The sequence below is a fragment of the Crocodylus porosus genome, unplaced genomic scaffold (genome assembly GCF_001723895.1).
Source record: "Crocodylus porosus isolate Cpor-Errol unplaced genomic scaffold, CroPor_comp1, whole genome shotgun sequence".
Classification (NCBI taxonomy): Eukaryota; Metazoa; Chordata; order Crocodylia; family Crocodylidae; genus Crocodylus; species Crocodylus porosus.
This window is the reverse complement of record NW_017728906.1, coordinates 179,266,008-179,279,271: the sequence shown is the minus strand read 5'-3', so window position 1 is coordinate 179,279,271 and position 13,264 is coordinate 179,266,008. Positions and strand designations below refer to the sequence as shown.

Below are 13,264 nucleotides of genomic sequence, written 5' to 3'. Positions count from 1 at the left end.
GGACAAAGGCAGACAGGACGGTGTCCGCTTAGGGGAGCTAATCATTAGGTCACTTGGTAATGTCCATCTGGTTCCTTCCTTGTAAAAAGCTGTTTAAGAACTTGAACTAATGAAAAAGGCTTCTGTTGTCTTGATTGGCTGCTAAACACTGTGTTATCAGTTCCCTGCTGGCTCCCTTGCCTGTCAGTTTTTTTTTATAGACAATATGAAGAAGCAGGGAGAGTGAGATTGAAAAGCTCAGTACCATGAACAGATGTATGTGCTGTACATCCACATTTTGCCTCAGTGCTACTAGGGGGCTGGGGGCTGACAACACTCCTGCCCCATAAGCAGCAAGCTGGGATAAGACTGGCACAATTTAGGCAAGGTGAGGGGTTTACACCCCTCCCTAATTGGAGTGTCCTGCCAGGGCCTGTCCAGGCCCCCCCGCCCCCCCCGGCTCAGCGCTATAGAGGGAAGGGAGGGCTGCTTTAGAGATGATAAAATCACATGCACTGATTTCTGTCCCCCTGCTCTCTCTCTCTCTTCTGGAATTTTTTTGAATAACTGCGTTGTGCTTTGAACGTTTTTCCTTTTTTTTTCCTGACATTTTAAAAATGCTTTTATATGTCAGTAAACTTAATTAAATATCGAAATTGTTTCATGTCTTTACTTCAATTTAACTGGACTCATACTTCTGTGTGGACTTTTTCATACAGATTTAAATCTGGATTGTTGCTGGTTAATTGAGTTCACGGGTACAACCTAACCCATTCAAAATCTTGTCTTTTTAGATACAGCAATACAACATTACACATAATGAACCAAGCCACTTTTCTAGTCTTCATGAAACAAAATTTATCCTTAGTTATTAATGTGTATTAATAAGGAAAGGGCTGGGAGGGGGTTCTCCACATTTAAAACATACCAGCCAGCCATCTCAAAAAAACTGCTTTGGGATTCTAGTATTCCAGTATTCTGATAATTCTTAAATAGCCTTGATTGGAAACATTAAGAGCCTGTCTCTTTTTTTTGTTTGTTTGTTTACTGACAAATACTTTCTTTCCCCCTCCTTTACAGGTTTTGGCAGCAGAAAGGAATCCAGTGGTTCAAACTATAAACATTTACAATTTCTTCTTGTGAGCAACAAATCTCAACATGGAGACGTAAGCTCCTTAGAAGGGACTTCAGTCTGAACTCTGGGAGGTAGTTTTGTGCACAAATAAAGAAACTAAGAAGTTAACAGTGCTTATATTGACCAGCAAGGATTCTGTTTGCTTTATAAACATGGCTTACAGGACCAATGAAGTTAATATACACACGATACTGGGATATTCCAATAAAAAGCTATCTAGTTATATTAAACACCATAATGATACAATTGTGGCCGAACAACCTGGCTAAAATTCTGTTGCCTAACTCCTGTATTGAGCATGTTATGAAAGCAAAAGCTTTGGAGTTATTCCAAACCAGTTGTTCAGGGCAGAATATTCTTGTCATTAATGGTATGCGGGGACCATTCTTACCATAACTACATCTTTGTTTTACATAAGGTAGATATAAACTAAGATTTATTTTGTTTATGGTGTCTTGCATATTTTTAGATGAAAACTGCAGTAAAAAGGGTGGGTTGTCTTGTTTGGCAGCCTAATGATGTGAAAATACACATTGGGTTGTCTAGAAGCCCTCCTATTCATGCCTATGAACACACTAAACTATTGTTTTAAATTTTTCAATTAAAATTTCAGGATAGTTGTGACACCTTAGCAAATAATAACCTTTAAAATTGTATGAAAACTTCATTTTAATTAGATACATTGCAATATCGTTTAAACAATGGCTGATTTTCTTGACATCAGAGCTTTATATCAAGATACAGGTGTATCCCTTTTAGTTTCTTTATTAGTAGGAGGTTTTGATCAACTTCCTCTTTTTCCCCATCTGGTGGGTATTCCTTTTCTTACAGACATACAGGTTTCCCTCACTTTATGCTGTACATCCTGTCCTAGAAAATGGTGCATAACTGGAATTCACATAAAGGGAACCCACTTCACAATGTAACAAATAGGGATATGGTCCAATACCTTGACTGTACTGACCCCCAGACCCATTTCTACCACTTTTACAAGACAATTTTGGTATTCACCAACAGTAGACACTATGCACAAGCACAGGGCACTACCATATTGGGGATGGCAACTACAGAAACATGTGTTGCAGACAATGAATGAGGAGCACATCCACACAGGAGACTGTATTTTGGTGTGTGTCACTCCCACAATGCACCGCACAAAGCAGCTGACTGTGGGCTTCTACCACACCAATAGCATAAGACTGAATTTACCTTGCATGTAATGAATTTTTGGTATAAAAAGGATTATTACATAAGAGCGAATTCACACATACAGAACCCTCCTAAAGGGAGGGAAACCTGTATATGATAAGGAAAACATTGATACATTATGTAAGGACTATCTGTATGTGCCAGATGGAGGATATAAACTTTATACGCTAAGTAATTTTGCAGCAGGCTTCTTCAGGCATTTCAAACTTATTAATGTATAACTAACTTTATTTACATGTGTATTCCAAGTTATAAACCAAAGTGTTTCACCTCCAGGTCCTTACTGTAATAAGGCTCAGGGGTTATTCAAAATCACCTACAATGCACAAAACCACCTCCCAGAGAAAGACTTGTCCCATTCTTCCACAAGAAAAAAAAGTTCATCATGAACATAATGGAAAATAGCCCATTCCTGGCTAACATGATGAAATACAGTGCTTTGTGTGAACTGAAGTATGACTTGTCATGTGAACTCTACAGAATGTCCACATTTTCTGCTTTCCCCATCAACGTGCCAGTGTCTGAAAGGAATCTTGCCCGGGCTGGGTTTTATTACACTGGTGTTAAAGATAAAGTTAAATGCTTCAGTTGTGGCTTGATGTTGGATAACTGGAAAAAAGGAGATAATGCAATGGAAAAACACAAACAGCTCTATCCTAGCTGCAGCTTCATTCAGGGATTGCTTTCATTAAACAACCTTGGATCATCCTCTCATTCTGCCTTTTCACCTCCGGCCACAACGAGCAACCTGTCACCACCTTTACATTCCATAACCCTGGCTACAAGTTTAAATGAAATTGGTTACTTCAGTGGCTCTTTTTCTAGTGGTCCTCAAGTCCCGATAACTTCTAGGGCAGTTGAAGACATCTCATTTTTGAGACCCAGATTTTATAATCCTGCAATGAGCACAGAAGATGCCAGACTGCGCACTTTTCAGATGTGGCCTCTGACTTTTCTGTCACCAACGGAACTAGCAAAAGCTGGTTTTTACTACACAGGGCCAGCAGACAAAGTTGCTTGCTTCACCTGTGGTGGACAACTGAGTAACTGGGAACCAAAGGATAATGCCATGTCAGAGCATCAAAGACACTTTCCTAACTGCCCTTTTGTGGAAAATCAAACTCGAGATCAAACAGGTTTCTGCGTTTCTAACCGGGAGATGCAAACCCACGAGGCACGTGTTAACACTTTTATAAACTGGCCAACTAGAATTCCTGTTCGACCTGAACAGCTTGCAAAGGCTGGCTTTTATTACGTAGGTAAGAAAAGTTGATGTGTTTAGTTTGGTTTGACATATTTTACGATTTGTGTGCACTTTTGCAATAATTTGCACAATTATTGTTGCATGACACTTAACTGTTATCATGATTTTAAAGGTCGCAATGATGATGTCAAGTGCTTCTGCTGTGATGGTGGATTGAGGTGCTGGGAGTCTGGAGATGATCCCTGGATCGAGCATGCTAAGTGGTTTCCAAAGTAAGTAAACTTTACCACAATTTCTTACCTATTCAGATAAATTAAAAGAAGTTGATCCTGTATAATTTTGTGAGAGACCCTAATTTTCTATGATTCATATATATGATTTGTGATTTCTTTTTAATTGCTTAGCTTTTCATTGTTTTCAGGGCTCTAAAATAATGAAAAAGTGAACTTGTCTGTAGTTCATCTATGCTACTGACCCTGTAACCAGCTGCTCATTTTCTCTAATGAGGCTCGTATGTAACCAGGTGTTTATTGACATACACCTGGTATTTTGATCAAAATAAGTGTTACCCGAATTTTATAAGCCATTGTGTATGTACCCTACTTTCTTGGTATGGTATCAGTTATTGAACACTTTTTTTTTGGTATTAATGAGATGATATTTATATCTTGTTCAGAAACTTGGCCATATCACAGTCCCAATTCATAAAAGTAATCCTTGTCAGTAAAGAGTTATAAGTGCAAAGATGAAGTTCTGTTGAAAATGGATTTGAACAAGTAATTCTTACTTCATGGAAGCAATTTGAGCTTTTAGTGTTTTTTCAGCAAAGCTCTTAACTAATCTTATGGGGAAAATAGAAATTGTAATTTGACAGATATCTCATTGATGTTTCAGATGCGAGTACCTGCTGCGTGTTAAAGGCATTGAGTTTGTTAGTCAAATTCAGGCAAGGTTTCCCCATCTTCTTGAACAGGTAAAAATTAAAATGTAGGTTTCTGGGTGTTACTGTTGATATTTAAGGGACCTAATTTATATATATATTTTCCCTTGCTGCTTTTTTAGATAATGCTGTAATAGGCTTCTGATATGAGGTTAAGCTTGTGCCAGGAAAAATAACGTTGCCCCAGAATGAATGGAATCAATGTTTATTTCATGGTCTCTTCTCCACAATTGACACATTACAAAGCTACTTGGAGAAGCTGCATTTTGAGAACTGATGTAAAAAATGGCATGTGGGTACTGGAATTAAATGTTGCTTGAAGACCAAACTATGTATTCACTGTCTATAATCAAGACATTCTGATACTTAGTGGGGCGGGGGGTCTCGTAGCCTCAGAACCCCAGTCTCATGAACGGAAGCCCTGATTATGCTAAGCTTCATGACTAATTTAGATCAGTAACTCTTGCAGATTAGAAATCAGCGCTGCATAGTTTGGGATTTATTTTTAATTAAACTTTTCAAAACCATGTCTCTTTTTGGCAAGGGGGGGAGCAGATTTCTTTTTTAGTAGGGAAAAGCATGTTTTACTAGAAATGTCCAGTGTTTACCTCATCTTTAGTGCCCACCACATTAGGAATCTTAATGTTCACTTAACTGCCTGTACAACTATTTTGCAAACATTTTGAGTTAAAACTTCTAACTGATTTACTAAACCAGGATCTCAATATTGGCACTTTAATATTTTGAGGAATAGAACGCATTAGAATGGTCAGTGCTGTATGCAAAGAGAGAGGCTCTTGGATACTGATGGTATTGCTTTGTTTTTTGTTTTTTTTTTCTATAGCTCTTGTCAACATCTGATACTCCTGTAGATGAAAATGCAGATCCATCAAGTATGTATATTTTTGCCACGGTATTATGACTTCTAGCGTATGTGCAAACTTCAGTAGAATGATGAGCATAATGTAAATATATATTCTCGATAAGATTAGCTTGCAAAGAAATTTCCAACGCTTTCAGGAAGCTATTGCATTTTGCATCTTTCCCTGCAGATCTTAGTATTCCATTTTCACCCCCTCCTTAATTATCATCAAGGTGTTGTGTCCGTGAAATATAATATTTCTTTGAGGCTCATTGCAAGACATGTCTTGAATCTTGGCTGTTTTTCCCAATCCTGAAGATTTTAATGAAAATGATATTAGAGTTGGCCTCTGCCTGTTCTATAGTAGCCTTGTGCTTAGCTACTCTAGAATCTGCTAGAGTAATTCAGCACATAAAGCATTTTAGCAGCATTCTCTAACAAGATTTGTTACTAATCGAGTTGCCTGCAGTTAAGCCAGGGCTCTCAGGAGTGGGTACTAGCCAAGAGAGGGCAAACTCAGTGGAGCACTGTAGGCATTTTCGGGCTATAAATCTGTCCTTCCTGGGTGGAATCTCCAGATAGAGGAGGAATGCATTTCCACTGGGGTGCATATCCTGTAGCAAGATGCTCAAGTGCTTCATTTATCTTGGCAGGTGTCAGTTAGGTTGATCAATAGTAGAGCTGGAATCTACCATTAATTTCCTAGCTGGGTAATTTTATCTTGAGAGAAGTTATATCAAAAGGGGAAATTTTACAAGACTAGACTTAAATGAATAGAATTGAAATTTGGTAGGGCATGGGGAATGTTATTCTTAAACTGAGTCTTTTTGTTGAAGAGAAGCTCTTAATCTAAATCAGCTAATAAAATCTAACCAAGTTCTAAATGGATTTTTTTTTTTTTTATGAAGCTTGCTTTTTATTGACTGACTGACTGACTGACTGACTTCTTACACTAATCTAATTTTGTATGGAGAGGTTGAAAGCTTAAAAATACATAAAACTTCAAACCACCTAATGATGTGTGTGTGGGTTTTTTTGGGTTTTTTCCCCTTCTTTTGAATAGTTATTCATTTTGAACCTGGAGAAAGCCGGTCCGAAGATTCGATCATGATGAACACCCCTGTAATTAAAGCTGCTTTGGAGATGGGATTTAGCAGAAGATTAATAAAGCAGACGGTTCAGAGCAAAATCTTAGCCACTGGAGAAAATTATAAGACAGTTAACGATCTTGTGTCTGATCTGCTTACTGCTGAAGATGAAAAGAGGGAAGAAGAGAGGGAAAGGCAGTCTGAGGAAGTAGCTTCAGGTATACAAAGGGAACAAATCTACCTGACAATTTCTTGTTGAAACCAAACTCCTTTCTTAACTCCTCCTCCCCATATTCTCAGATACGCTACAATGTGGAGGGTGGCTGACAGTAGACTAGATACATAGTTTAAAAAGTTAGACATACTTCAATTTACAGTAAAAGCTTTGATATCTGGCATGAGTGGGGCAAGGGGGGTGGCTGTTATTTGAGAGTTACATGGAAGACAGTGCCATACTTGATGTTCATGCCAGATAGACTCGTCAAAGATTCCAGTTGCTAAAAAGAGGATTTGTATTGGGATACTGGAAATTTGGTTAACAGAGTATTTCAGTTAGTAAAATGCCAGTTAACAGTTCTTCTAATTATGGGTGGTAAAAGTGAAATGAAGATTTTTTGAAAGATCTTCTAAAATTGTGATTTTACTGATAAATAGTGCTGCAATGTGAATTTTTAAAAAAATGCTTTTTCTTTCTTTCTGCCTCACCCTTCTTGAATTCAAGATGATTTGTCACTAATCAGGAAGAATCGAATGGCTTTGTTTCAGCGTTTGACCTGTGTGTTTCCAATCCTGGAGAGTTTATTGTCAGCTAAAGTCATAACTGAACTTGAACATGATGTTATTAAACAAAAAACCCAAACCCCATTGCAAGCAAGGGAAGTGATTGATACAATTTTAGTGAAAGGAAATTCAGCAGCCAATATATTCAGAAACTGCCTACGAGAGTGTGACCCCATATTGTACAAAGACTTATTTGGTGAGTTTTCTGAAAGTAGTATGTATTAGAGGAAAAATATGGGCAAATATTTCTTGTGTGTGTAGAGATATATTTAAGGTGCAGTAACTTTTTAAAAGTTGGAATATAGATTATTCTAGTAACACGCATACTTTCTTTTTAGTGGAAAAAAGCATGAAGTATGTCCCTATAGAAGACATTTCAGGTAATTCTTTTTAGTTTTATTTTTAAAGTGATCATAGAAAATTAGGGTTGGAAGAGGGGCCTCAAAAGGTTATCTAGTCCCAACCCCCTGGGACTAGGGACCTTAGGAGGTCATGTAGTCCAAACCCTGCAGTGATATAGGATAGTAACTGAGATTTGTCAGCAGTATTTTCTCTTTTAGAATACCTGTTACTTGTATTCTTTTTAACCCAAAATTAGAGAGTGGATGTGTGCCTTAATTTGAAGTCAGTTTTAATGTATATGTTTTGGCTGATTTTAACTTCTTCCCATGTGCCCCTAAATAGTGAATGTATGACTGACTGCTATCAGTTTGAGGATTGTTCCAGACCAGTTTTCTTCTAAAAACTCAAGAAGTTGAAGCACAGTACACCTTTTAGTCAGGTTCAAAAACTACATCCTGGGTACATCTACACGTGCTCCTGACTGCGCAGTTATTAGTGCATGGTCATTAATGTGCAGTAGCTGCTGTTGTTATGACTAAATGCGCAGTAACTACTGTTACTGCACAGTCCCAGCAGCACACAGGTCATTTCCGACCCTACACAGTAGCATCGGCATCACAGTTTGTGCCTGATGACTCTACGTTGTCGTAGCAACAAGCTAAGTTGCTATAGCTCATCACTACAGCGACATAGCATCTCTTGTCCCAGCTGCAATTTGTGCTTCCACCAGTAAGGTTTCTCTTGCCTCCTCTCTTCCTTGTTTGTAGATACAGATACTGACAGAAGTACATTTTCTAGTAAATGCAAAAAAAGGAAAAATCAGGAGTTTAGAGGGAGGGGGGGTGTGAGTGGAGGAAGCCAAACTGGATTATGCAACTTCCACATTTCTAATCATAGTGCAGAAGAGATCATGTAAAGAGATCAAAAACAAAGCTAAGTGAAATCTTTTTCTGTGTAGGTTTACCCATGGAAGAGCAGCTGAGGAGGCTACAGGAGGAAAGAACCTGTAAAGTGTGCATGGACAAAGAAGTTTCAATTGTATTTATTCCATGTGGTCATTTAGTGGTGTGCAAAGAATGTGCACCTTCCCTTCGAAAATGCCCTATTTGCAGGGGAACGATCAAGGGTACAGTTCGTACTTTCCTTTCGTGAGGAGGGAAACCTATGCAAGGTTTGCTCATGTTCCTGTGGGATCCTTGCATTGCTCAAGACTAAGCCAGCAGTGTCTTAAGAATGGAAATTCTGGTAAATTGCTTACTTCAGATGTACTGTTGGGCAATAATGGGCTGTTGTCATTGTACTCATCTTAGACCTTATTCTTCCAGATAGTCATGAAGAGCTTGTTTTCCCATTGTTTTTGGAGAGACTTACACAAGCTGTTGAATTCTCTTGTTGAAGTAATTTTTTTTTTCCTCTCAGAATGTTCTAAGTAAGGAGAGAGTCCTTTCAGAAGCATAACCTCACTCTGATCTGGAGAGAGGCTCTTTACTGATCAAGCACATTGTTTTGATAGGTTTGATTTGGTTTTAAAAAAAAAAAAAAAAAGTCTTGTGCAACTGAATTGAGTAGCGAACTTGAGAGTTAATCAGTGGAGCCACTAACACTTTCAGTGTTGTTTCAGCTGCTGTTTTGATTTGCATTTTATTTATTTTTTTTGTTAACAACAAAGATTAAAATAAAACTAAATAAAAGATCCAAGCTCCACTCTTTTTGTATCTGGATATCTTAAGTATAATTAACATTAATTAAATATGTGAAATATTCATTTCCCAGTAATTCTCCCCCCAGTAATAATGCTTATAGCCTAGTAGCAGCTATCAACCCATAAATTGAGTACTGATGTTAAAGAGGAATTCTAGTGTAGGAATCGCCATCATGATTTTACAAACTGGAAGTAAAAGTACTGGTAACTGGTTGTATAATGACTTTTTGATTTTTAGATGGTATCTACTCCAGCCAGCACAAGAGCCGTGTTGAAACATAATAGTCTTCTTTCATGGCACTTGGTCACTCTTTATTTGGCATTCTTTCCCACTCTGTTAGCTTTTTTTCAGTTTTAATGCCTGTGAACCAGAGCTCTTATTCAAGGACATGCAGCAGCAATCTCTGGACCTGCCAGTCATGCTGTTAAAATGCTTTTTTATTGCAAAACTCCTAGCTGCTAAACAAACTGTGCATAGGAAATGTATTTGATCTTACTGTCAGCTCTATTCAATAAGTCCACAGCAAGTTAGGTGTTACAACTCTTGACTTCTAGGAGCATGCCACATCTAAGCTTCTTAGGCATGCAGAGAGTTGGGTGCCTCCCATGGGAATTTTTCGTTGTCCTTCTGAGTGGAGAGCTGCATAGTGCTTTCCAGTAGGCAGTTCTAAATGCAGGAGCATCTCCATACCCATGCCCTCAACATATTGATTCTGAAACTGGGGCTGTAAGCAGGGGCTCACGTATCCAGAGCCTGGCTCCTTCCCCGAGAGTGGGTACTTAAAATCGTCCTTTCAAAGAGCTAAATAAGATTTTCTTTTCTGATGTAACTGGAGCAGGAGGTAAAATAAGAGGTTGCTACCACTTCCATAATGACATTGGTGAGAAGATTTCCTAAATAAATGGCCAAACTGGAGAGGAGCACTCTTTATCCCTCCTACTGAAGCTACGTGACTAGAACAAAATACAAGCTTTGTAGGATCAGGAAGGCCAGAGGGAACTATACGAGTTAGGAAATGTATTGTAATTATGCAATAGGTGATGGATGTTTTATTATACTGGATACAAATGTGACAGCCTTCCACAGCTCTGTGGTTTAAGGAGACAGGGACAGACCATTAAAATGCTGATGAGGTCAGGATGGAAGGGTCAAAGATTTAGACTAAGGGTGTCAACTCCCCACTTCCCTACCCCCTACTGCCAAGCAACCTTCCTGGGCTGGATCTGGACCCACCTCCAATGGTGGGGCAAACAGCACTGTGTTGGCTCAGGAAGCTGCAGAGATTGACACGGCTATTGCTCACACCTTGCTACCAAAACGCATCCACAGTAGGGCTTTCAAGCCAGATTTTGGGAGCGGGCTCAGCCACCGAAGTCCTGGCACCTCCTGAGTTGAATGAAACCACTCCACAAGCCATAACTTTGACGCCCTTGATTTAGGTGAAGGACTGTAGATCTGTTTAATGTAGGAGGAAAATTGGGAGATACTGCCAAGAAGATTGGCATGTCAGTGCCATGGGTCCAGTATGCTTGGGAATGAACTAAGGCATTGGTGCTCAAGCTTTTGGCCCTGCAGGCCAGCTTAGTCCTACAGGTCCCATTTGTAGGCTGGATTGAGCCCTGCATGCTAACACGATTCTGGGGCCTGGCATGTCCTCTCTCCCACCCTCTGCATGTGGGGTTTGGGCCCTGCTGCCCCTATGTGCTTGGATTGGGTCCTGGCATCTGTCACAACCCTGCCTCCAGCTGTGAGCTCTGGGATTGGTCACCCAATTCAGTGCTCAGGGTCCAGGGCTCCCCACAGTTCTAGAAATTTGGTAGCGGGGGGCAGTGTCACCACTCTCCTGCCATCAGATTTCCAGACCTGTGGGGATCCCTGCAGGCCATGTGATATGACATCATGAGCTGGATCTAGCCCCATGGCTGGGGTTGAGCACCCTTGGAATAAAGGAAAAAAAAGAACGTAGAAAAAGCTTTTATGGTTGGGGAATAGTAAGATGAGTATGTAAGGAAGTTTGGGGCTAGATTTGATCCATTTCTGGGACTCTGAAGAAAATGATGTAATGAGAAATCTAAGGGAGACATGGAGTGAAAGAGGTGTGTTCTTTGCTAGTGTGAGCTAATTTGCTGGGGCAACCAGCGTGGAACAGCTAGAATCTCCCTTGCTATATCCCAGTTGCAAGTACTTTGATTAAATGCTTGTAACTAACTTGTGCTGGGGCCATCATTAATAAATAGCTTAATATTTGTTTAGTATATTAAAACGGTCACTTAAAGTAATTGTATAAACTGCTATTGGCTTTTGGATTTGAAACAAAAAAAATCTTTGCTAAGTCACTAATATGGTCAATCAAATTCCAACTAGAGCCTGGTAGTTAGAAGTTAGGGCACTGTCTATAGGTTGTGGCTCTTTCTCCTAGAACAATTTTATGCATTTTACACTTAAGCATTGGACTGCTTTAGGGTTTCGTGGGTTTTTTTTTTTTTTTCTTTTTAAATCCAGCCTATACAGTGCCAGAGCTTCAGTGGGAGAGATGGAAAGTACTCTCACCCAGAAGAGTGTTTCCAAGTGATTTAGAGCACTCTTTAGTGATTGGACATGTGCCTTTGCCTTCCTTGTCCAAGACGATTCAATTTAATCTAGGTATCCCACTTCCTGGGCTCTAACCACTAGGCAAAGAGCTGGTTGGGAGGGCTTGTGCTAACCAGTTAAACATAAAGCAGCTACTACAGTATTTTGTGAGGGGGCTCAATCCTGTTAATGTGTGGCAGGGGCTTTTAACTAAGCATGCCTACCAGATTTGGTCCTTCTGAGGACTTTGGTGCTGCTTTTTCTGTTTTCTCAATCCCAATGGCTGGTGCCCGGGGCGGGGCTGAGAGGTGCACGGGGAGGCAGATGTGCTCTGACTGCAAGCACATGTTTGCAAAACAGACGTGAAGGTGGTTGGGGAACTTCCAAGTAGAAAGGGAGGTACCAAGCAGGTTTGGGCATCTCCACATTTAAATGGCAGCTGAATAGGGATTTTTGAAGCACAGTTTTGGATTGAGCCCCTCCCAGTCTACCTCAACTCTGCTCTACATGCCTATGGGCAGGGAGTTTTGGACCTGAACTCTCTTGTGTTTTTGTTTTTGTGTTTTTTTTAATTTTGTAGAAAAAGAATTGAACAAGCTCCTCCTGGAGCATGTGCAGTACTTCTGGATGCTATGAAATCCTGTTAATTAGTCATTTGGAAAACACATCACTATCATCTTATTTGTCAGTTGTGAATCACTTTGAGAATCCTACTGACTTATATGTGAAACATTCTGCTTAATTAATCATCCATTAAAGTACAATTACTCATTTCCTAATGCACATATACAAAATTGAAGTGGAACTTGTTCCTGTTAGTCAACCTAAGAGGTACTGGCCTATGCCATCCCTAGCACTGGACAAGTCAGCTGCGACTGAGAAAGCATTGGATTATCTTCAACTTTTCTTGGCTCAGTAAGATGGATGATACTATTAGGTTTTTCATAATTATGCCCTCTTTGCCAAAATAGAAGATTTAAGAGTACAAAGCAAAAACTTTTGACTAATTAGTTTTATATTGTATTATTCCATCCTAGTCATATAATTCTTATGTAGTAAGCACTCTGAATTTTTGTAATAAGAAATTGTACATTAAGCATTCATCTGTATAATCATACCATTCTTTATAGCAAGCCAGAGCATGTGCAATTTGCATTTGCAATTTACATTCTTTTTCTTTAAAGTAATGTCAAAAATCATTCTTTGTAAGATGTGTAAAAAGTTGAAAATAGCTAACTAACTCCTAGATAACGATACCCGATCCTCTTGGAGTGATGCAGTATCAGATTTACTTTACTGAGGTGTTCAGTGGTCCAGGACCAGTTATTACATGTATGGCATGCTGGGTGCTTTAGACTATGGTATAACCTCATAAATCCAGTTTTCAAAATTCTGGAATTCTCAAAAATCCAGCACTTTTTAAAATACACTATATCAGGGGTTTTCAGCCT

The 13,264-nt window shown here is 39.3% G+C and overlaps 1 protein-coding gene across 1 annotated transcript; it reads left to right on the top strand.

The window, feature by feature from the left end:
* Positions 1 to 2,234: 2,234 nt before the first annotated feature.
* Positions 2,235 to 11,653, top strand: LOC109306739 (inhibitor of apoptosis protein-like). Its single transcript, XM_019530275.1, has 8 exons — positions 2,235 to 3,582; positions 3,700 to 3,799; positions 4,422 to 4,500; positions 5,312 to 5,360; positions 6,393 to 6,635; positions 7,139 to 7,393; positions 7,536 to 7,577; positions 8,498 to 11,653. The coding sequence occupies exons 1-8, from the start codon at positions 2,709 to 2,711 to the stop codon at positions 8,689 to 8,691; spliced, it is 1,836 nt and encodes a 611-aa protein (XP_019385820.1). The 5' UTR covers positions 2,235 to 2,708; the 3' UTR covers positions 8,692 to 11,653.
* Positions 11,654 to 13,264: the final 1,611 nt, after the last annotated feature.

Bases quoted from the DNA above. Each gene is read 5' to 3' on its own strand.
- LOC109306739 (XM_019530275.1), top strand. From the start codon at position 2,709: ATGAACATAATGGAAAATAGCCCATTCCTGGCTAACATGATGAAATAC. The intron at 4,501-5,311 runs GTAAAAATTAAA...TTTTTTCTATAG, and splicing joins TTCCCCATCTTCTTGAACAG to CTCTTGTCAACATCTGATAC. The intron at 6,636-7,138 runs GTATACAAAGGG...CTTGAATTCAAG, and splicing joins GTCTGAGGAAGTAGCTTCAG to ATGATTTGTCACTAATCAGG.